This window comes from Calonectris borealis, chromosome 1 (genome assembly GCF_964195595.1).
Source record: "Calonectris borealis chromosome 1, bCalBor7.hap1.2, whole genome shotgun sequence".
Taxonomy (NCBI): Eukaryota; Metazoa; Chordata; class Aves; order Procellariiformes; family Procellariidae; genus Calonectris; species Calonectris borealis.
The window spans coordinates 87518768-87543593 of record NC_134312.1 but is presented as its reverse complement, the minus strand read 5'-3'; the positions used below and the strand labels follow the sequence as shown (position 1 = coordinate 87543593).

The 24826-nt window shown below is 37.7% G+C and overlaps 1 protein-coding gene and 1 long non-coding RNA gene across 5 annotated transcripts in view; one reads left to right on the top strand and one right to left on the bottom strand.

The window, feature by feature from the left end:
* KPNA1 (karyopherin subunit alpha 1) overlaps window positions 1-24826 on the bottom strand; it is a 61135-nt gene that overhangs the window by 18222 nt on the left and 18087 nt on the right. Inside the window, exons 6-12 of one of the 4 annotated variants that reach the window (XR_012676155.1) lie at window positions 22944-23075; window positions 14736-14824; window positions 12778-12877; window positions 12047-12210; window positions 10797-10875; window positions 7716-7841; window positions 2257-2530 (exon numbers count right to left, since the gene is read on the bottom strand). Coding sequence is in view for 3 of the 4 variants with exons in the window: in XM_075165576.1 (XP_075021677.1) it covers window positions 2402-2530; window positions 7716-7841; window positions 10797-10875; window positions 12047-12210; window positions 12778-12877; window positions 14736-14824; window positions 22944-23075 (819 nt within the window). In the remaining variant the exon portion in view is untranslated. The remainder of the gene's footprint in view (window positions 1-2256; window positions 2531-7715; window positions 7842-10796; window positions 10876-12046; window positions 12211-12777; window positions 12878-14735; window positions 14825-22943; window positions 23076-24826) is intronic. The other 3 variants (XM_075165576.1, XM_075165588.1, XM_075165563.1) reach the window with 3 other exon arrangements.
* Window positions 10903-14017, top strand: LOC142089328 (uncharacterized). Its single transcript, XR_012676172.1, has 3 exons — window positions 10903-11035; window positions 11496-11598; window positions 13926-14017. It is a non-coding gene; the product is annotated as an uncharacterized LOC142089328 (long non-coding RNA).

The window sequence follows — 24826 nt, the reverse complement described above, 5'->3', positions numbered from 1 at the left end:
TAAATGCAGCACGTAGTAATTTCTGATGCCTCTTCCTTTGAAGATCTTGCTCAAAAACAAAGAACAATCATTCCTCGTTCACCTTCTCAGATGCTACTTGTGTTTCTACTGCATTCTGCCACATCTTCCTTCACTTGTCTCACAGTCTACGAAGTTATTCCTCTCATAGAATCCAGCTGACATTTTATGGTCCCTCCTTACCATCCACTCCTATCATATCCTCTAAAGATGGATCTACATACAGGGCAACATTGAAGATTTAACTAGAACAAGAATAAGGATTCCCCTTTTAGTTTTTTTTTATCCTTTTCCTGGTGATTTCTAATATTCATATTGGTTTTAGACTGCTACTATTAGGCACTGAGGTGGTATCTTCAAAATAGACTAGAAATCTCTTTTCTGCATAATAGGTAATCCAGAGCCCATCCTTTAATACATTAAACTAACATGGAAATTTTTGCCCAACTGCATCCATTTACATTTGTTGGAACTGAACTCCATCTTGACTTGTAACTACAAGTTTTTCAGAAAACAAATTGAATTTTAGTTGAAATGTGAATTTTCAAATTTAATTTGAAATTGAACTGAATTGTAATGCTCAGTCCTTCAGCAAATCTGGCCCTCACTTTTGGAGTGTCAACTTTTTTGTGTTTGTTTTTTTTTAATTTTTTTTTTTTTTTAAATAGATGGTATCCCTTTGCAGTGGCCATCCAAGAGAGTTGCTTGTCTCTTAGAAACATTCTATCCTTCTTATTTATTTTAATCAAGCTTCCTCACTTTACAGTATTTGATTTTTAAAGAGAGAAGCTAGATAAAAGTGAATTTTCAGAGTTTTATTACGTCTGCATGGACATTGAATCTAAATACATTGTAGTCATTGTTAGGGAGCAGGTCTTCAGCAGTAGTATGTTAAATTAGTATTTTGAGCTGGTCAATACCAAGTGAATTTGCTTCTTCTCCTTTGGGTTCCGACAAATAAATCACTTATGGTATGCAAAAATACACATATACATTTAGCAAGCAAGTGTTGGCATCATGCGTCTACATATGATTCATCACATAAATGTGAAAGCAACCAAGTCTCACAGCATGACTGTTTTCCTTCTCCTGCAAGCTCTCTCATTACCTTTAACAAATCAAGATTACAGTCACCACCCTAGCTGGCAGCTGTGAATATAGTCCTACTGCTATGATGTCCTTCTCCTGGCTGGAAATTTCAGTTCATGGAGGCTTCTCAGTTACTTGTGTTCCAGTTACCTTGTTTATTGATTCAATTTACAACTGCTTTTTAAGTAACATAGCAAATATTTGTAAGCCTAAGCTACTTAACATGATGGCATGAATACAAAACCACTGCCATCTGAGAGTCAGGAAGGAAGCACTTCAGATCTCAGTTCTAATGGACTTTTATGTTGTTGACACAGACACCTAAGCATATATACTCCAAACTGTTTATAAAGCAAACTTCTAACCAGTTTACACCAGGTTGCTACTGCTTTCAGGAAGAACCTGCACTATAATGAACGGCACCTTCTTGAGGTGTCTCCAGCTTTTAGAGTCTGTCATACAAAAAAAAGATAGCAATATACACTGCTGAGGTTTTCAGGCAGAATAAAGGAATTAAAGGTATTCTAGCTCTGCTGCACTCAATGCGGTATGATGTATGGGATTCACCACATGCAGAAGCTTGAAAACAGATTTTGTACTTAAACACAAACGTAAACCTGACAATGATTAACCTTTGACTTTTGCTGGTCCTCAAACAAATATGACCTTGTCAGTAATGTCATATTTTGCTCCACATTGAGACACTTTTTGAAGTCCTGCCACCACAAGCATATGAAGATTTTAGACCACTTGTGCAAACTATGGCATAAACCAAACATACTTTATATTTAAGTAATTTGATACACAGCTTGCCTGTGTAAACCACAACTCTGTGTGAATCATGTCATTCCTCTTCCATGTCTGCAGCGTTACTGTGGTCTTTTTGGAGAAGGGCCTCTGACAATTCTTAGCTTGTATCTTTACTCCAACTTGTAAAAATGTATTTCATTCCAGAGTTTTTAAAACTGACGGGCAAGGTATCATTTGCTACACTTGCTCATGTCACATTTCAGTAAGGATAGGAAATCCTAAAGGAGGAAAAAAATACGGCACAGATCCTGTTGTTACCATGCCTAGCCATACTCAGGTTTCTAGATGTTCTTGTGAGAATTTAAGGTATATTAGAAAAGAAGTTATAAGTTTCTTAACCTGTCAACAGGAGAGAACTCCTATGATGTCTTCACTGTCAGATATGGAAGATTGTGTCTGATGTATTGCCTTTCATAGCTTTTCAACGGGTTGCGAAGTTAGACACAGAACATTTTCTGAGGTATGTGATAGCCTTTCATACCCTTCAGAAGGGTCGACAGTCAGGATTTAGCTTCAGTTGTGCAGTTCTCCTTCTGACTCCCAGGAAGATGTAGTTCCCCTTCTCCCTGACTGGGGAAGCTATCCACTGAAGTACAGCAAAGCTGTATACAAACTAGGAAATTAACAAACAAAAACTATACTTAGTGACAATCATGACTGCATCAGGATATACACATCCAACCCAAACCTTAAAAGCACAGAAATAAAGAGGGGAAAGACTGCTGTATTCCACCACACTTTTCTGTTGCCTAGGCACTGTTGAGAACACACTCTGAAAGGCTTTCACTTTGACCTTTGGTAGGGAAAAAACCCAAACCTCTTGTGCTTTAACATTAGCTACAAAAGAAAGTTCAGCACTTACTTTCACACATTTCATGCATGTTAACCTATATGGCCTTAACACTAGAAAGAGTTTGCTTGATTGTGTTCGAGTGCAAATCTAATGGTGATAGGCTGCTGTCCTGTCTTTTAGAAATGGCAGTGAAAGCCTTTGGAGTGTGCTACCAAACAGCATTGTAGGCAGTATGAAAGTGGAAATGAATATAGAAGTCCTTCCCTCTAACTTTATATTTCTATACTTTAGAGTGGGTGGATGGAGGGAGTGTAACCCAATGCAATCTTAAACAACACTAAATATAGCTCTGTCTGTTAATATTGGTTAGGTAAAATACCTATTAGATTTACCGAAATACTTCATTTTCTTCTTGGTGTGCAGAAGGGATGGCTAGATTATGGCTTGAGCACTACGCAAAGTTTCCATAGTATTCCAACATCCCAACTGCTCTGGAGCAACAACCCACTAGTTACATCAGCTAGTAACTTGCAATAATGTGGTTTACTATGCCAGGCAGACGTTTAACTTTCAGGAAAAAAATTACCATGTGCTGAAATAATTCTTCTCTGATTTCTGGCTAAAGATTGTGCATGTTCAAAATCCCGTTAGTATCATAGAGACTGGAATAGATCTGCCTACAGTCTCTGACCTCTAATAGGAACTATCGAGCAATTTGGAGGGACTGGGGAGAAAGGAAAATAAATTATTTAGTTTAGAGCTGCATCTAGTATTTTAGAATTCCTTCTGTAAGGAAGACCGATTCTCAAGAAGTAATGTTTTAATTCATCACAATGTGAAATTAATTTAGAGAAAGAAAAAAAAATACCTCAACTCACAGATGTAATAGGTTCATCCATGAACTTAGTTAAATCAGATATTCTTCCCAGGTGGGAATTGTCCTTTGTCCTCACAAGCTACTGAAAACAGACTAGGCTTTTATTCCCATTTTAGCACATGACCATCTTCAAGAAACACTTTACCTAACAGCATTTTCCAACTTCAGAAATTATTGTAAAGTGTTTTTTAGTTCAAATGTTTACAATGATTTTGACATTGAGTAGGAGTTGTCTGAAGTTGTCTCAGAGAAGGAGTTTTCTGAGAAAAGCAGAGGTATCAGCTCTGGAGCTGAAAGGAGGTTTCATCACACCTTGCATCTCACATGACATTCTCTAGGTTGAGAAGAGAAACTAAAGAATCAGAGCCTTTCTGGAATTTGCTACACATCTGTGATGAGACTTTCCCTTCAACACGAGATAATAATTGCAATTACACCTGCAATTGCCAATTTTACTTCCAAGAAACAGTGGCCTCGAGATCTCCGATCAAGCATGTTGTAAACATTCCCCAATGTCCTTTACTTCACAACTTTCCTCTAACAGGTCTCCTTCTGCAGTTCCAAAAATCTAAGCCTCATGATGGACATGATTTGCAATATGTCATAATTACCAGGATAGTTATCTCCTGCTCAGAATCAGAAACACTATTATTTTAATCTCATTTTTATAACTGCCAGTATAGATTAAATTGGGGATGCACTTAGGGCAGTCAGTATTTCACTATATAGCATGTGTGTGCTTGGAGTTCAAAGGCAGCTCGATTACTCATAAGGGATTCTTAAATGAACCACAGCTTTCACTTCTGAGAAGCCACTTCTCACATTTTTCCCCTGGACTTGTGTATCACATCAACATGCTTCCAACCTTGTCTGTGATATATCCCAAGGCAGCTGCTTTAAGTTGGATTCTTTTAAATCTACATGTATTTTGGTGATTTGGTTGACACTGTGTTTTCTTCCCAATGCAGGAATGCTGAGAAAGAAAACTTCTACCCACACAACTACAACAACTATATTTCTATGCAGAGTTAAGGGGTTTTTTGTACTTCTAAAGAATCACCTGCTAGAAATGAAGGTGCAATATTAATGGCTCATAGCATTCATTTCCGTCTCCCTGCCTTCCCACCTCACCTTTTCAAGTCGCAAAGCAACTCTAATCTGTTCTCAGTAGAAAGGGGGCTGATCTAAACTGGTGATAAAACACCCCAAAACCTTTAAAAACTACTAAACACACACATGCATAGATGTACCTAACAATTTTGTTTAGCTAGATTAGGCAAATTTTGTTTTAACAAAGGAAAGATTATTTTATCCTTACTTGTTTTCAAATAAAGATGTGATAACAGTTTAGAAGACAGAGGATTACCACGGGTGTAGTTAAGACTCTCCTCCTAAAACCTTACTTTTACATGTCTGAGTAGTGGATACCAGGTGTAAGAATACTGTGCAAACAAGGACTGGCACTTACTCCTTCACTTGAACAGGACGACGTAGTACAGTGAATACTTATGTAGAAGTCACAGAAGTGAATACACTATTGAAACAGCTTCTGGTGCACTAGAATTTAAGTTACCTCTAGGACTCTTCACAACTGTATCTTCAGTAGATCAAGAATATGAAAAAAGAGATGCTGAAGTTTTGAAAAAATGCTCTAACAACAAACTTTACTTTCTATTGCCACTTCCGATACTTATTTCTTTATGGAATGACTTGTAGGGATATCTGACTTTCTCAAGCTCTTCTTTCTCTTAAGTCTGCAACATTCCTATATGATCCTGAAGCAACTCTCTGATAGACTTGGGGAAAAAACACAAAGTTAAGAAAATGTATTGGGCTGGATTGTTCCCCAGAACATACTCTTAGACTTTCCAGGAAAATCAGAAATGGCCTTCTAGAAAGAAAATACTGCTCCTCCCTGTTTCTAAGGTGGTAGCAGCATGGATAAAGCAGCCAAAAGATTCTTCACTGCAAGAAAAGCAAAGGCAAAAACATTTTTACCTTAGTACGAGCAGTAGTAACTACCTTCTCTGCACTGCTAATTGCACAGCAATTACAATTGCCGATGCAGGAAAAAACAATGGTACCGTTGCTGATTTTACACAGCACTTTTTGTTAGAAATTCAGCTAATCCACAGATTAACACACAAGCCACAATAAAGGCAGAATCAAAATTCTTGGAGCTCTACCAAGGTTAGATTAAGTAACCATATAATTCTCTATATCTGACAAAAAACATGACCTTCAGTGGTAAAAGTAAAATCTTGACTGAGAAAGCCAGAGCAAATACAACTGTAGGAGATTTCTTTGCTCGCAGTTCCACTTCCATCTTAGTCACATCCTTACATCAGACAAGAAGGACCTACACAGCTTTCCATCTTCCTAAGTTTTGTTTTCTTGCCTACTCATTTCTTAAGATAAGCATCTCTGAAGTTAGATGAGCATTCACTCTTAATTCCAGGAAGCTTAGCAGAGAATGAGTTATCTATCTTCCACAGAAGTATTAACTTTATTTCCTGTTTTCTGAGATGAAGATTAAGACCTCATTCAAGGTATTAAGGCTTTACGCTGCCCCTTCAGCAGCTGAACGTTCTGTATAGCCAAAAGATTGCAAGTGCCACCTTCAAAGTTTATAATACACTTTTTCCTCAGGAAAAACATGCAGTGTTTTTACAATCTCCTGCAAGTTTTCTGAAAAAAAGAGAAGTAATTCCATCCTTTGGGTGAAGGGGGTTAACCACTTCATGCTAATTCTGATCATATAGAATGAATAATCCAGAGCCATCAGATATAAGACTACCAAGTGTCAAGCTGCCTTGAAGGAAAAGGATATGGAAGAAAGAACTACTCCTTGGCCACTTCTGCCAATGTATTATGGGACTTGGTTTACTTTTTGTGCGAACATGCATTGTTTCTGTCTGGTTACTAATGAATGAGACAAATATTTCTAATGTCTAGTATTTCTGCTATTTATTTCTATTCCTCAAAGAATAGATATGTCCAACTGGACTTCCATGCATCCTCTGCAATCTCTGAAAATACTCTCTGTATCCAGAGGGAGAAGAGCATTGAGAAATGTAACTTCAGAAGAATTAAAGTTGATTTACATGAGGAGACTTTCATTCAACTGCCTTGATAGGAACCTGGTATATTTATCAGATAAAGCCTGGTTTCACTACAGTCTGTTTTTCCATCACTTTTGAAAAAGAGAAGGAATGAGGCATTGTCCTTGAAAGCCAAGCAAAAGATTCCCCTAGTATAGCTGTTCTGAAAAAACTCCATATCCAGGGAAAACAAAATATATTTAGCAGTTTCTTCTTTATCCAGTCAAAGAAAAAATTTTCTCTGGGGAAGAGATGGTCAATCGCTCATTTATACCATCTGGAGACAAGTCATGGGAATTCTTCCTGATGGCTGACACCAAGTCCAGACTCAGAACAAAGATGTGGTCTTTTGGAGGCCTAATTGTAAGGACTGACATAAGGGGGTGAGACTTTAATTTGCTTCTGTGTGCTGTCACTTAACATTAAGGGATTACAAAATTTGGTACAATCAGAAAGGACAAATCCCAATGCAACATGTTAGATATCCTCCATTATTGTTCAGTTTAATAAATAGGAATTTTAGATTTGGCTAAGCACAACTGCCTGTATCAGGAATTATAAGAAAATATAAACAGGAATAAAGAAAGTATTTTACAATGTAGGTGTCTGGTGGTGAAATCAAGAAACACGAAAAGTTATTTGATTCTCAAAGTTTGTAGCTTACTCTTTTCATACTTGAGAATTTCTGTATTTTAGTGATTGTCAAAGGCACGAAGCAAATTATTTAAGACAAGGTTTTCTTGAGCTTAGCCTCATTTTGTCATTCGCTAGCATGACCGTCTCCTCCCCTTATAATCTGTAGATGATTATAAAATTAAATAATTTGAATTTGAGATATGACTGGGCAATTGAAATATTCTAATTATGCACAGAGCCTATAATATACTTCTGCTTATATGTAATTATATATCTGTGACTGTGTATACATACAAATATGCACTTTATATACAAAAAACAGTGTACCGCCTGATGTGTGTTTCTTCTAGCCTGCAAGACAAAGATTATTGATCATAGCTGAAAAGATTACCTGGATCTGGGCTCTGTTTCCAGCTGTTATATTAGATATTGTCCAGCATGCTTCCTTTTTGATAGATTCTTTTGGGCTGCTTAGCAAGTGCAGTAAACTCTGCAGGGCTGAACAATTCAAAATTACCTGAATACAAAAGAAAAAAAAAAAACAAACACCAAACAAACCAAACCTTAGAGGAAATTTAGGATAAAGAATCACAGGAACAAGGAATACAGTGTCTTCAAAATCTAAAAAGCATATCGCATCAGGTGATCCCAAAAAGTTAAAAAAAACCCAAAACCCAAACGTAAAACAAAAAACCAGCAAGAACTAAGAAATAAATGTTTGCAGGAAAGCTAATGAGCAAAACAACTGAGTAATTCAGGTAAGAGATCATGCCTTCATTAGGATTTCAGTGTGACCTGAACACAGGAAGATACTAAGCCCATTATAAGCAAGCAAAAATAAGATGACAGTATTTTCCTGTCGTCTTGTTTTCTGTATTTTTGTATACTTAGAAGCTCCAACTACTTCTGTTTTCCACACCAGCTGGCACAGTGGGGCAGACTATTGCCAGTGTTGTGTCCAGTGTCATTATGAATGGGCAATTCTTATTAAAAAAAAATTGTAAAAAATGGCAATTTTACAGAGCAGAAAAGTTGCAGGAAAATCTGCATTTCCAAGATCAAAATTTTAAGTGCCCAAAGTACAAGAGAAAATGCCCCAGAACAGAGATGTTACAAGACAGAATACTTGACTATGTCATACTCAATAGCAAAGGGCTTTTTGACCCTCTGAAAGGGCATAACAGGATCTAATGACTGAAAAATGAAAGACTTTTTTTTTCTTTTTTTTTTTTAAATTAAATTCCAACTTCTTACAAGTCAGTCAAAAATTGGAAGAGCCTAACAAGAAGCATGGTAGTTTTGCTTTGTACGGCAAAAGCAGGCAGCTTAGAAAGACAATGTGGAACAGAATTTTATGAGAAATTCTTCAGTCTGTGGAGGTCAAAAGGAGGAGAGATTCAAGCTGAATCATGGTGATGACTTCTGATCTTGGAATCTGTGGACTGAATTCCCTTGCTTATATCCCCGACCCTCTCCCCTGCCCCCCAAACCTTTCTACTCCAAATTAAGATTAAAAAAGCAAAGATTATGGTTCAGGATTGTATCAGGTATCTGCTGGGACAAGAAAGATTTTTTTTTTTAATTTCATGCACAGTATCTATGTTTTTAGCCATCTCCAAACACTGTCAATTGTTAATAGTTGGAAAGGAGATTAAAATAAAAGCACGTTTGTGCTCTGAGGTTGTACAGAGAAGTTTTCAGGCAACTGTCCGGTATGTTTCTCACATATTCAAAAACGTATCAACTGTCAAAGCTGGGCTCTTCCTTCTGATTAAGGATTTTTATGTGCATTCTGTAGCCCTCTTTACCATACAACATAAGCTGCAGGGAGGACTATCAAGCTATCCTACTTAAACTAGAATTTTAGGAAAGCTTATGGTACGCTCCTCTTAAAAAATTGTGCACAACAAAGAAGTTTAAACATTTTCTTGAATTAAAATCTAAGATTTATGCAGTATTTAATAACCTGCATTACATGTGATTTAGTAGTCCCTTGTGGTTTTATTTTTAATAAAACTATGAAATCACAGAATGCACCTCAGTCATTCTTATGACTGATCTGCAAAACAAATGCCATTGAAAAAATACAAGAATGCAATTCAGCTACAGAAGAAATATTGTAACAATCAAAAAATCATTTCCAGCACTAGTGATAACATATTCAAAGTGTCCTGCTGCTGCTAACTCATCTTTATCTCTGATCTCATTGTCACAGAACTACATAATTCCAAAGGATATATTTATACAAACAAACAAAAAAAAAAGCATTGAAAGAAGCCTCAAAATTAGGAACTTGGATTTTAACTTTGGCATCAATTTACATGGAAGGAGTAATTTAACACTTTGCATGGGGAATCGTAAGCTTTATGCATCTACACCTCACTGAAAGCATCTTTTTTCAAACTCTTCACGTCATCTCACATCTCTAACTGCTACCACTACCTCCTGGATGTCCATTTCACTGCCTCCACTGCACGCACCCTCCCATTCGCAGCTACTGCCACTTCTTGATCCCGTTTCTGCCATCAGTTTTAGTAAAGTCAATCGCCCATCACGGCAAGCCTCTTTGAGCCTATCACTTCAATCCAACTTGGTTGTGCATTTGTCAGACAGCTCTGCACCACACAAGCATGCTTTTTATTTGTGAACTAGAGGTGGAGGCCAAGAGTCAGTAAAGTTTCAAGAGCTGTAGCCTACTCTGTACTTTTCTTCCTCATATTACCAATTGAGCCTCACAAAAGGGTGTCAGAATGCACAAAGAAGTTAGAAAAAACTTTAACATAAGGTAAAACAGCAGAAGCCCATAACTGGAGCTTCTGCTCTACATGTAAAAAGAGATTGCCACCAGGATCACAGGTAACACATGTATGCAAAGCACGGACTCTCTACTCCCACAGATTTTAAAAACTAGTGGGAGCTGCTGTCCTTTGCAAAACCTACCAAGCAACCTAGTGCCTCTGAAGCATCAGGCTTCCTAGCTCCCAGTTTAATTCCAATACAGTGGTGGGAGTCACTGCCTCCTACCTATGCTTCTGCAAATATGTGCCCAGACACAGCTACATACCATCCAAAATCTGACCAGACACTTGTTTTTGGTATATTCATCACAGACTGTCCACAGTATCAAATGTGACAGGCCTTCAATGGCCCTACCATGGCACACCATTCAGCATAAAATTCAGCCTAAGAGGCAGACTTGCTTTAAACAAACCAGGAAAAAAAAAAACCAACCCTCAAAGGGTATTGCACAAAATAAGCTATGTACAAATCCCAGACATAGCTACATAAGAATCACCAGTAGTTTGGGACTGAACCGAAAAACGATGAAAACCACCACAGGTTTTGAGGCAACTAGTGTCATCAATCCTTCAATTTCAAACTTCAAAAGGAACAAGGGGAGGTGCTTGTGAATAGGTTACCACAACTAACAAAGATGAACCACAGTACAACACAAAAGAAAGTGAATCCATACCTGGGTCTGGATATCATCTCCTGTGACGATGTTCCCAACAGCTCGTAAGGCAGGAGATACAACTTTGTAGTCATTGTGCCTAAAATTACCAAGGAAAGATCAAAGTGTTAACCATCCTGAAGCATCTCCATCTTTACATCCTCAAGGAAGGAACGTCAATCAGCCAGGGGAAAACCTCCCTGCTAAACCTGACTTAACTCTCACTATCTGAATCAAAACACTCTGATTTTAAACTAATGGTAAGTCTTTCTAGGGTTTCTAAATATTTAGGCCTTTACATACCATTCAGCAGCATAAAAATAAAATATGAGATTAAAAGAATACAAGTCCTACAGAGTATAGGCATCCTTAGGAAGGAAAAGTAATCAGCTTTAACTATGAAACACACTTAATGTAGCACGCACAAAGGCAGAGAATGAGACAGAGGAACACAGATAGAAGCTGTGTGTTTAACTCATACAGCTGTTTGATCATCTTCTGTCATCATATGCATCCCCCCATCATCATTGTTAAATCAGGATTGGAATAGGAAGGGTGAAGTAAGAAATCTTTTTCTCAAATGAAAACACTTCTTTATAAAAAGGTACCTTAGGGTAATACCTTCTGTTCGTTAATCCAGCATCAGATTTGCTTTAATCTTAAAAGCCTTAATAGTCTTTTTTATTTACATCACTGAAAACCATTTTTTCTTGTTCTTAGGTAACTGAATGCTCCATGTGCTTCTCTTAGGCCTGAAGAAATGGCTCTGAACAAGGCCAGTCTCCCTGACTCCAACTCGCACAGCTATACTTTACTGACCAAAGTATGTGTATACTCTTCTACAGTAAGGGATTAGGAAATTATTTACATTTCAAGTCCCTAGTACTGGCAATTCTAGTAAATTTTACTATTTCTTACATTTCTATCTTTGATATCCTTCAGCAATTTCAATGGTAGGTAATTATAACACGGACTTCAATGGCACAGAGAAAATTCCAGTATATATTATGGATTTTACAAAAATGCAGCTGTTGGGTGCAGGAAAAAAAATCTCTTAAGAAATAGCAAAACTAGTACAAGAAAAGTTCCATTGTTTCTGTTACTTATAACAAATAGAGAAGACTGAACACAGACAGGTAAAATTGAAAGTCAAATCTTGCTTTTTGGAAATGACTACATTTCAAGACATATCTAATTAAACTTCCTATTGCTGGAACCTTGATTTTAGGGAAAAGAGTTGATAGTACATTTGCTCAGAACAAGTTTCTTACATCAGCAATTCCACAAGCCTTCTGCAGACTCCTGCATCAATCACAGCCTGGATTTTATCATTGGGGCCATCAGACAAATAGGACAAAGCCCAGCAGGCATCAGCTAATACATCTGTATCATTGACAAAGAGCAGCCAGGAAAGCACACTAAGACAAGGTGAAACCTGTAAGACAGTAAGAGGAGATACATACATTGTGCAATTAAAAGGGCCAGAAGATTTTTTAACATGTCAGTTCATTTTATATGTGACATTATAGGACTAGGCACTAGCATCTCAAGGTTCAACACTCAGAAAATTTCAGACCTAGGTAGCACTTCTGTGCAGGGCTGTAGCTACAACAAGTACGGAGAAGCATGTCAGCAGAAAAGCACTATGAAAAGCACTTCAGCCTCTACAGTACAATGTCTGGCAACTTAAACTCATACTTGTCCGCTAAGATGTGCCATACTTTGCACTACAGCACCCAAGATGTACAGAGTTTTGTTCTGCTGTAGGAGAACACAGCACAGGAACAGTAACAGAAAGCTAGGAGGCAGCTATATTAAAACAGTGGTTGTGAATGTCTGCCCAAAGGACTAAATACCTTCAAAAACTTCATCTGTAAGAAGCCCATACATTGTTGCAGAGAAATTCTGAAATATTTCGGCTATTTAGTTTAAGTTTCACCACCCTTATTGCTTATTTGGCTACCATCACCTCACAACACATTTCCTTTCAAACATCTCTTACCTTGGCAAAATCTGGAGGTGGATTTTTCCCTCTGCAGAGGTTGGATAGAGCCCATACAGCATTTCGGGTCATAGTGAGACGGTTCTGTTTTGAAAGCAATCTAAAACAAACCAACAAAAAATTCCAACCTTTGCTTTTTAAAAATCAAAGCCAGGCAGCCCTGTAGGGTCAACTGCATGAATCACTAAAACAAACTTAGGCCTACATTTTAACAAACGCCAGGGCAAAATATGCTAGATTTTTTTCCTATGAAAATACATCCTAAGGAAAATCATCCTTGATGGCTGGATACTAACACACATGCTAGACACATGAATCCTAGTATTCTGACAAGAACAATAACCATTACACTAAAAGTGTGTTCATTTAATTGCTTAGATACTGATGTGGCAGATTAACAGCCAAAAGGCACAGGAACTGTGAGAAAATTACTCTAAGTAGAAGGACGTGCAGGTAGTTTTGGAGAGTACTCTCTTCGCTGAACTGCATTTTTTTGTCCGTCTCAGCCAATCAGCCCCACTTTTACACTTTTGTATGTTAACTAGTGAAGGAGAACAAAACTTATCCTCAGAAAACGGGTATAATCAGGTTTAAGATTTCCCAAACGTTTAAGACAGTCACGTACATCACAGCAAGCACTGTTACAGACTTTCTGTGCACACTGGCTCCACTCCCGGCATACGAGAGCCTTGCCCACTGGGTCCTTGTTAGAACACGATCCTACAGACCACCCCAAACCAGTCTCTTCCTGCAGTTGTTAAGGGGTGGCATCCACACACCAGCTGCAGGGTTCAACTTCTGCTCCGTAAGACACAGGAAGCCCAACGATGTGACGAATTGTAATACTGACACCTTCATGAGATCCGCATACCAAAACTGCCCTCTCACATTAGGACTATCACACCGACCAAAGCTGCGTCAGCCACTGTTGGACTGTGATGCCCTTTATGTGAGATCGATCCTAGCACTGACAAAGACGTCTGTGGAGTTGGCTAATTAAGTCAAACACAGTGTGACGCCTCTAAACAAGGCATTTTCCTGACAACTTAGAAGTGACTAACCACAGTGCTGTTTGGCCAGGGAGGAATGCAGGAAGGCACGACCTAGTTTTTCCACAACTGTAACAACTCAGTTTCTTTTTCTCATAGCCATCCCACACTGTACCAATGTCTTTATAAGAGCACCGGAGAACTCCACTGCTGCAAACAGAGTTTGCAAAGGACAGAGACTGAGTAATCCTAATTTGGACATGACAACACAAGATGATGTCACTGCTTCAGCAATAATATGGTCCTTCAGCAGAGGACCATCAAGGTAATTAGCAGACTAGAGAAATGACACACAACAGGAGGGTTAGAGACCTGGATTTGTTCAGCCTTAGAAGGAGACGGTGTAAGGGGAGATACAACTGCTGCCTGCAACAGTTTAACAGGTGGATACAGGAAAGAGGAAGCCAGATCCTTCTCAAAGTAGTGATGGGACAAGAGGCAACTGTCACAAGGTAAAATATAGAAAATTCTGATCAGGTATCAGAACACTGTTTTTCACCATGCCATGGTCAAATACTGCAACAGGTTGCCCCAGGTGGTTACGGAATCCACCTTTGATATTCCAAATTTGACTGGTTAAGTAGTTGAGCAATCTAATCTGATCTCACCTGCTATAAAGAAAGGCTTTGACTAGATGACCTCCAGAGGTGCCTTTCAACTGAAATTATTCTATGACTCTATAATAAGCCCAGGCATCCACCCACTCTGTAGAATAAAATAGTTCCAGCTTAGCTGCTCCTAAAACATGTTTCCATTTTAGCTCCATTACAAAAGTAGTTCAGGAGCCCCCATTAAGAAGTCTGATTAGTCCACAATAAAAAAATTATTATTGTTCTTCAAGGCAAAAACAAACTTCAGTCTTATCAAACACTCAAACAAAATTCTGGAAAACATATTAAAACAACTTACTGCAATAAAGGGGGCAGGATATTACAGTCCAATACATAGTCTCTGCACATAGTGCTGTCTCCAGCAATGTTGCCAAGAGCCCATACTGCCTGCAATGAAAAACAGAATAGTAATTGATTTTATTCTCACAATTCAACCAGTTCAGTGTATGTATTAGAGTGGGAGATACTCTGTTCTCACTGTTAGATCCTGGACAATGTACAGAAGGGGAATGCATTCTGGTTGACTATTACATATATACACCCAAGCTCATTATATGATCCAGGAATATTTACACAGATCTAAGAGGAATACCAAAACAGCCAACATGTATGTCTCCAAAGACTTTGCAGACAGACATAACCTTGCTCTGTCCACAATATAAGAGATGAGCTTATTCCCTCAGGCTTAGTAACATACTAATTCTACACTCCTCCTGGTTCAGAGCTTGTTCAAGTCCAGATGTTCACAGCACAGGTCAAGCAAGTTTGTATCTACCCAAAAATGTTTGTGTGGAACAGCCCATATTAGTATTTCCTAAGAAGCCATAAAAGCATGCGTTGTTTACACAGTCATATTAAGAATGCTGACACCAACTAAGATGAAAATGAGCATCTATATGCAAGATAAACCAATATTCAAAATCGAAGAGTTCAGATGGGCATTGGCACATATTCCTTAAGAGAAAATTATACAAGACAGAACTAGGGTTGCCTATTAAGACATACGCATGGCAAAATGCAAGGACAAATATTTTCTCCTTTGGACATCAGTACTACTGTAACCCTTCATTTTGAGAAGAAAAGATCTAAAATACCAGAAGACAATTAAAAAGCATGAAATCTATCTTCTGTAATATGATAAGAATAAAAGATTTAATTGGTTTTTACTTATACATTTGGGTCAAGTGGTGTTTTTAATATCACTGTCCACTAGTATGAGAGCTATAACTGAAAAAAATTAAAACTAGTCTATATGAAGCATAAAAGCCGTTTTATTAATTCCATGCGATTTACAGACAATATTTTATCACACAAGAAAGTGTATGAAACTCACATTTGCTATTTATTTCAAGTTAGCAGAGGGCTAAGTGTCACATCAAATAGATACGTGTATCTGTATGGGTCTTGCCAAATACGCAATGTCTACACAACCACTGGAAATACTTCCAATACTGCACACAGAGGACAAAAACAATCCTATTTATCATGGACAGCAGCTGAATGTCCTCCCAAATTTCTCTTCAGTTGAAGACTATGTATTTATTTGCAGTAAAATGTGTTACAGTGCATAACTATTTCTCCAACTGAACATACATAAGTTCCCCACAGAAAATAAACATGTTTTTCTCTCCGTATCTCTACTTGAAATAAACTACTCCTCTAAAAAAATTGACAGAATAAGCCAAATTTGGTACCTAAAGGAAATTCTTGGATAATCTCAAATAAACTTATTTATTCGTTATCGATATGATGTCAATCGATTTGTTGCATTAGATTTCTACTCTCACGTATTTTTAAACCGTGGCAAAAAGATGCTACTTTAAAAAACTGCCTCCAACCACTCTAGAGGCCCCAAACCACTAGCAAATCCTGCAAAATTAATACAGCTAAAACCAGATGTATATACAAAATGTATATACAAAAAGTAGATACAGATGTCAGTTTGCTAGATACAAAATAAAAAGACTCCTCCTCTGTACCAGTATTACCAATAACACCATAGATAGATCGATCGGAAGTCCCTAAACTGCAAGTTGTTAAAAGAGACTAGGAGACTATTCTGGGGAAGGATTAGTTTGTTTTGTTCTCCTACCAGTTTCCAGGCTTCTGCTGTCAGCCACAGCCAGAGACAGGGCACCAGGCTATACTGACCTTTGCTTTGAAACAGCACAGCTGTTACTATGCAATGTCCCCCCAAAACTGATCTTCATCATGAAAACTTATTTTTCATTCCAATTCTTATTATTTTACAACTATTGTAACAACAGTTTGTCTGAAATAAAAGTATAACCTCGCGTCTGGCAGCCTCATGGACTCAAGATGGAGAAGGCAGCTACTGGAAAAATTTACCTTAAGAGACAGAACATATGCCACCTCCTGCAAATGTCATTCATATTAGAACTGTAAGAAGCCATGCTCGTTGCTCACTGCAATGCTTGTATTTCTGCAGCAATGAGAAGCCTGAGGAATGAATCAAAGATTTCAGCTGGTTCTAAACAAACTTGTGAATCTTCTAAAAACGTTTAGGGGTGAAAAAAGTTAGAATTTGCAATAATTTCCTTTTATTGAACATGTGAGTAACTTTGTATGAAGGTACAATCTCCTTGCCTGGACACCCTTACACATGTTAAAACACCCCTGGAAGCCATGTTCCACTTGTCTGTGGACTTTGTTTCTGCCATTACAGCAGTATCTATTTTTAGGGTTGACAACAGTGATAATCACTTAATCCAAGAATCCATTCTGACCCTGAATGACAGACTGGTTTTGCAACAGCAAATCTCGCATCAAAAAGTCTGACCAGAGAAGTCAAATAGCATCTCTACTGCTTTCCCACTCTTGATTTTTTATGGCAAGAGAAGTCTGGCCGAGTAGTCTGATATCACAGGACCCGGTAAAAGAGAATGTTGCAAAAAATCCTTATAATGCTAGTGACTGATAGTGCACAAGATGCAAAGAAATTGAAATATCTTCAGAAAAATATGCCAGGTTTTATTCAACAAGGAAGATGTCTTTCCTTAAGGAATTACTTCAGCTCTTCAGATAAGTGAGGAACATTAAGTAAAGCTCATTTAAATTCTTCTCCTCAGACACTGCTATGAATACAAAGCTCTGTCATGGTTCCCACAGACGACATCTGAACAATGACAAGTGTCTTCAGGGTTTGTTTGTCTGAATAACGTTCAATGATTTCCATTGCTTCTTTTGTGCACTCCTCAAGATGCAAATGGCTTGCTTGCCATAACATTTTGGCTTCATTCTACACATCCCAAATGTTTTTCTCTTCTTTTCTGGAAGTTGCAGAGGTAAAAGGATATTTAATTCCATTAAATTTCAGAGTTTATTAAACCCAAAAAATATTTGACTCTAAAAAAAAAATTCCATTTCAGTACTTTCCAACACGTACATCCAGACCTGAAGATGAAAAGAACCTTAATTTCAAGATTTGTAGTCTGACTTTTTAACCAACATCTTAGGCAGCAAAGTTGTGTGTAAACTGAAAATGCAAATGCTGCCTTGTCAGTTGACAGCGTCTACTTTTATACACCTGTATAAATTTGCATTTATTGCTAATAACGGAGTAGGGACTGTTGCAGGTCTCCAGTTTATTTTACTCATTATTAAACTCCAGTGTTTTTTCCTGCAGTGCTGGACAACTTCAGTGGTGAAGAACAGTAAAGTGCAAGTTTGTAGAGTACTGTTGAGCCATATGGTGCCTTCTGTGAATAATCCATGCGCTTTCTGACAACACTCCACTTCCCCCTGGATTCTGAAGGCGCTCAGCCGTTATTTCATTAGGCCTTTGGATATTTAAACCAAGTGTTAAACCAACCACCAACGGTGCGTAGAGTCTGTGTCTCTTGGTGGAGAAGAAATATTATGAAGCGAGAATCAACCCCTTCTCTTTTGGCCGCTGACTTGGGAAATGGATCTAATGCTGGGATGAAGATGGTGAAGATGAGCTTGCATACAAGCGTGATTGGATAAGTGAACACAAGGAAGGATACCAGAAGGCCAAATTCCTAGATGACTTCTACTACGCCCCAACACAGAAAACACCTTTCTTTCAGTGGCTGGGGTGGTCATAGTTCCTTATTGCTCACATATCATCCACCCAAAGAGAGAAAGTAGCTCATACTCCTGCCTCAACTGTTTTTCCTGATTTTGATTACTAAGGCCTAGTTAGTAGGACTGCTGATGTAAAAGTCAAACAGAACTTGGGTCACCAGACTCACAGGTCCCCTCTGCCAAACAAACGATGGTTACCAAAAGGCATAGCAATACAACTACAAATGGAAAAATACTGAGGGAAAAACACGTGGGTTGCTTTAGCCAAAAACATAAGTGTTCCCAAAGGAGAACAGGGCAGCTGGGGATGTTCCTGCCACTGGCTGTCCAGCAGAGCACAACAACACACATCTGCCACTGTGAGACGATCTCAATCATCTCAGGAAGCGTAATGCCTTGCATGGTTTTTGAAGGAAATTCAACGTTCGTCAAGGAAACCCAAGTTGACATCTGGGTTTTAAATACCTCAGCAAGGGCACTCAGGAGAGAACTGCAGCTAAGACACTGCTGAAGCTAGATCAACGTTAAGCATGTCTAAATGGCTTTGATGGAGTCCTTCACTATAAATAATTCCAGGCTAACATATCTGAATTTCTAGATGTCTTTTGGAAGAAAAGATTAAAGCGGAAGAAGGCTAGGACGTATGCCACTGACTAAATCTAAAAATCAGTACACCAAAACCAGAAATAGGTTGTGGGGAGGAAGAGATGTAGCCAAAGAGTTTTTCATAAATAGTGGAGATGTAGCTTCTGTAATAAACTCCATTTCTTTGGTGGGAAAAATGAATGCCAAATGGTATGACCACTGATCACAGGGAATATCTGAGAAAGACTGACATACAATGCAAACAATGAAAGAGTTAAAGGATGGTAGGGTAATTAAATGTCAGCCTGCATAGCTTAATGTGAAACAGATCTTGTAAAAAGACACAAGATATAATTTCATTAAAATACATGTTATTTAATAAACATAGTTATAAAGATTCCCTCACACTCACTTCTATAAAACCACTGATTTAGAATCACACCAGACTCAAAAACTAGCATATGCAAAAGAAACAGTGCAACACATTAGATTAAAATAGGCTTATAAATATGAAAAATAACTGCTGCAAAAATCATGATCAGATAAACTAAACTGGTATCTGTTCCTGAGCCACTGCTAAGGGAAGTTTGAAATAAAAGATAAATTCAGTGGTGTAAGTCTTACTGTAAGACAAAAACAGTGCATAACAATTAGCCAGTAAGCTAAATTAAAATAATATTAAATATGAGTTGCTTTTTAATTTATGCTATGATACATATTCAAAATTATATTACCACTTACAATTCCTTCTACAGAATTACTATCCCCCTTAGCACAATGAATGGCTTACTAAACACAGCTTTCAATATTTCTTTTTCTCTTCGTCCTTTACTATATGATTGTAGGGCTAGCTTTTGGCCTATCTGCCCTGAACATGTAGTTATAGTTTCTGTATTTTCCTGTATTTTTGTCATTTGTTACAAAGGTAGCAAGAGTTGCTTGCAAATAATAATCTTCACAGTACTACTGTGAGAGAAGATAAGAATCATCATTTCACAGGGGAGAAAATTATGGCCGAATATCTTCCAGTTTCAGAAATCGAGCCTGAGAAGCCCAGATCCTCTCAAAATACAGACCTAACTACAAAAGTCACTTGCAAAAGTGCTGAGTTGTCCTCAGCTACAAAACAAAATGCAAATATTTCCCATTGAGCATTCAAAAAACACAGAACTAGTATCTATTTACTGAAAACTGATATAAGCAAACTGTCCAGCATCAGACACTAAGCAGTAGATACATTTATCTCAGAAACCTGCAATTGCCTTAATCGTAAGAATCTCTTCCCTTTTCTCTCCTTCATTCACTACAATGTGTTCCAACTTTAACAAACACAGCTGCAGTGTGACAAATAAAAGCCTCTTTTACTACCCGCTGATTTGTTACCAGGGCAACAATCTGTATATATACTAAATGAGACAAGAGTCATCTGGAAAAATACTATGCGATTGTGTACTAATGCTATCCTGTAATGCAGAAGTACAATAGCTAACATTTAAGTGCTTAATGCTTTTAATTTTTGTTTTAGTAGATATTATGGTGAAGTGTTTGGGTTTTTTAAAAGCTGTTGGAAGAAACAGGATTTCTTTCATGTTGGCCTGCCTTAAATCCAAAGTCAGCTATGAGCAGGGCTGCAACCTCTAGACTTGCAGGACAGAAACCCACCATGAAAAGGTGTAGGGAACACTTCGCAGTGGTGCATCTTCCTTCTTTAGCACAGCTTATTACAGAGCAATTTGTAACTGGTGTTTAAAGACCTACCGGTAATAGAGAGATCATGGATTCAGCACCTGAATTACACAGAAAAATATTTTCTGGTAATTATAACCCACTCTGCCTGCCTGCAATCTGAACTTTAACATGTCAGCAGTTTATTAGGAGGCAGAGGGGGAAGGAGGCAGATAAACTACTTAACTGTGGCCCCTAAGCTCTTCTGTTAATTCACACATCTTAAGGCTGCACAACTCATTCTAAACAGGTTCGCTCTTCCCACCTGCTCTCTGAACATCAGGTGGGATGATAACAACAACCTAATTAAAAAAAAAAGTTAGCTCTTGCACAGAAGATCATTAGGTGCAAAAAAATGGAGTAGCCCTTACCACACTCAAAGCACCAATCATACTGCAGGAACAGCACTGTATAAGTGATGGTTGAATTTGGAAAGTAATGCCACCAATTTCAACCCAAAAAACCCAAACTCTAAAAGCATCACATAGCTAAGTCTGGAAGGATTTTCACATGGGCAGAACGTAGCATTTATCTGCTGTTTTGGCAAGCTCCCTATCACATTTCTAGTTTCTACAACAACAAAGACTTATTTCCTCAAAGAAAGCTAAAAAAAAAGGACAAAAAACCCACTTATTTCCTTTAACATAATTTTCTCAAGCACCTGAATTCAATTTCTCTTAAAAAACCTTTTCCAAAATAATTCAGCCTGAGACAGACCATTGAAAATGGAAAGTTGCAGAGTGGAAGAACTAGAAAGCTATAAGCAACTGTGAAAAGAAAAAAAAAAAAAATCTGTCTGTCTTGTGGAAAATGTTAGGCACCTTTAAGTACAGGTGGTACATTCTGAGCCAGCTATAAGAGAGAAAGGCAAGTTACACAAAGCGATCCAATGCTTATGAGTCGGGGCTCCTCCAATCATGCATCTCAATACAGCCAAATGCAAGGTCAGACATCTAGGAACAGAGAGTAGAGGTCACACTTACAGGATGGAGAACTGAACCCTGGTAGTCAGTGATTCTGAAAAGAACAATGGATCATATTGGATAATCAGCTTAACCTGAGCTCACAGCTAGCTTCTATGGCAAAGAGTCCGCAAAGACATCTGGGATATTTACACACCAAAGTATCAAGTAGAAATGAAAATGAGGTATTATCTCTGCAAACAGCATTGCTGGAAGAGTGCTACTGGAATATCCAATGCTTGTAATTTCATCACCACAAAAAGATATTGAAAGAAAGAAACATTCAGAAAAGGGTCACCAAAAAAACAAACCAACCACCACAAAAATATCCTCATAATGAGAATGCAGAGCTTAATTTCATTTGCTCAAGAAAAGCTTAAGCTATGGTCTGTAAGTAGCTATGGGAAAAAACAGAGAGCTTACTAATTGAGTAGACAATGAAACAAAAGCAAATACCTGGACCCAAAGCTAGTCAAATTTGTACAGTAAATGTACATACTTTCAAGTTAGGATTAAGATTAACTGAAATTCTATTTGTTAACATGATTAATATTTCATCACCCTAAGTCTTCAAAGCAAGATTATACGTCTGAAATGCATCCTTGTTCAAACACAAGTTATGGACCTCATGCGGAAATTACTGAATCAAATGTTTGTTCTGTGCTTTACATTGATCCCTTTGGGCCTTAAAGAATATTCATCTACTCTGCAAGGAACGTAGAGAACAAACTATAATTTCCACTCATGCTTTATCATCAGGAGAAACAAGCATGAACTTTCCATCTCTAAAGCAATTTTTTAAACAAGGCTTCTTGAATTCCTCAATACACAGAAAAATATTAACCCATTTAGAGATCAAAATGCATTACCCCATTGGCTTTGGTTAAATATATAATTTCCAGAAAAAGAAAAATAAAATACTTGCTTAGACATCTTAACACATACTAGGTAGAAAGGAACTTTTGTGCAAAACTGCCAAACACTACATTTCCTCTACAGGCTTTCTTACAGAATAGCCTTGTTCCTTTCTGGGGAAGGGGGGAAAAAACCCCACATCCAAAACCAAAACAAACCAACCCAAACAAACAAACCAAACAAACAAAAAACCAACCCCACAAACCACCACACATACACACAAAAAACCCAATGCCGTTCTTAATCTTTACCTGTTCTTGTACATCTTCAAACTCCGAACTAAGCAGCTCTATGAAGATGGGGACGGCTCCTGCTTGGATCACTATTCGAGTCTGAAGGGAATTTCCCGAGGCAATATTTGTCAGCACCCACGCAGCTTCAAACTGGAAAACAAAATACAAAAGAAAGTTTACTAGAAGCCATACCAAAAATGAAGGCTAAATGTCTTTTAAAGACAGAAGGAATTGGCGTAGGGAAAGCATGAGATATTACTAATTAACACAATTTGCAAAGTAAGAATCAGAATCATAGAATTAAGAGTTATCGATATTACTTGAAATCAAAATTTGCAGAAGTTCCTTATGAGAACAAGATCAAGTTTGCTGTGGTTTTTCAAATATTATTTTTTGCTATGCAATCCTTTGGTCTGTTCTGCTGCCTTTCCTTACTGGCTAAGAACCAAGACACAAAAAGTGAGTCTTCCCACAAGATATCCGATACCTGCGTTCACTGAATCAGCAAAGTTCCAACCTCATCAACATGGAAAAATTTCCATATTCAATCCACTGCACAAGTGCCTGTAGCATCTGAGCAAAAAAATACTTCAGTGTTCCCAGTATGAGTTGAAAATCCTTTCCTTCTACAGCGAGGCTAGAGTCAGGAATGCCTAGAACAGCAAGCCCAAAATCTATGCCTGTGCCAAGGAATACTTTTGGAAACACTGACAGAGTAAAAAAAAGTGTTAAAAAGTGAGGTCAAGAGGAACTTCCTAACTGGTCACAGCAAAAAGTTCTACCTGGAGACCCTGAACAGCCAAGCAGGCAGACAGATTGGGCAAGATGAAGGAAAATTCACCAGTTGGAATGGAATATCAAGAGCTATGTACTCAGGTTTATATTTTCAATGCTTTGTTACAAACTCTTTAGGACAAGCTTGGAAGTTTCAACTTTGATTTTTGCTCTTTCTGTGTAAAAACCAATACAATATGTGTCACACCAGTAAGGCCATGAGAATTTGACTCAATCGCTTTTGAAATTTTTTTAAACTAGAGATGTATCTGCATTTGATGAAGTATCCTCTTCCCTTATTTTCCCTTCCTATTCAAATATGTCCTTCAAATATTAGGACTTGTTTCGCTTTATCTGCCTGTCTTACACTTCCATGCCAGAGTCCTATAAGTAATAAAAGGTATTCCATTTTTTTTTATATCAGATCGCTTACAAACTTTCCACTGGAGTTGCAAACCAATAAACTGGCTTAAATGTGATACATACTCTTAGTTACTGTCCACAGACTCCTCAAAGGTAGCTAACAGACCTTTGGAATTCTGTGGATATAAATTTGAAAAGTAATTCCTACAAATGATACCTTTTCTCTAATGTGTAAGGAAAAAAGTATCAATTTCTTGCGTATCTCCACTCACCAAAATTTGGATTCACATGGCATTAACAAACTTGTTGCCTTATGCATTCTGAAAGAACATTGATTCTAACCTATATATTGTATTTAATGGTTACCTGTTCACATTTTTTTCTTTTACTAGATGATTTGTTTTCTTTCATTTTCTGCTAGCCCAGAAGAAAGAACTCTGACCAGAAAAAAGAACAGCTGAAAATGAGACAAAGCTCCAAGAAGCAAGTCAAAGACAAACTAACCACCATTGTAGCAGATGCAATTTAGTTTTTCAAACAAAAGCAAGTAAGTTTCAGGGTTTCTACGTTTATCATTATGGATTGTAATTCTAAACTTCTTTTAATTTAATCAAAAATTTAAGTCATAATTCTAAAGATTTAAAACTGTCTTCAGTTAGTACAAAGAAGAAACACTAGAGTTTAGTTTAATAGCTTTTCATCTGTTGAGATCCAAATTTCAAACTCTGTTTTTGGTACATGACAAAATGTAAAGACCCCATCCT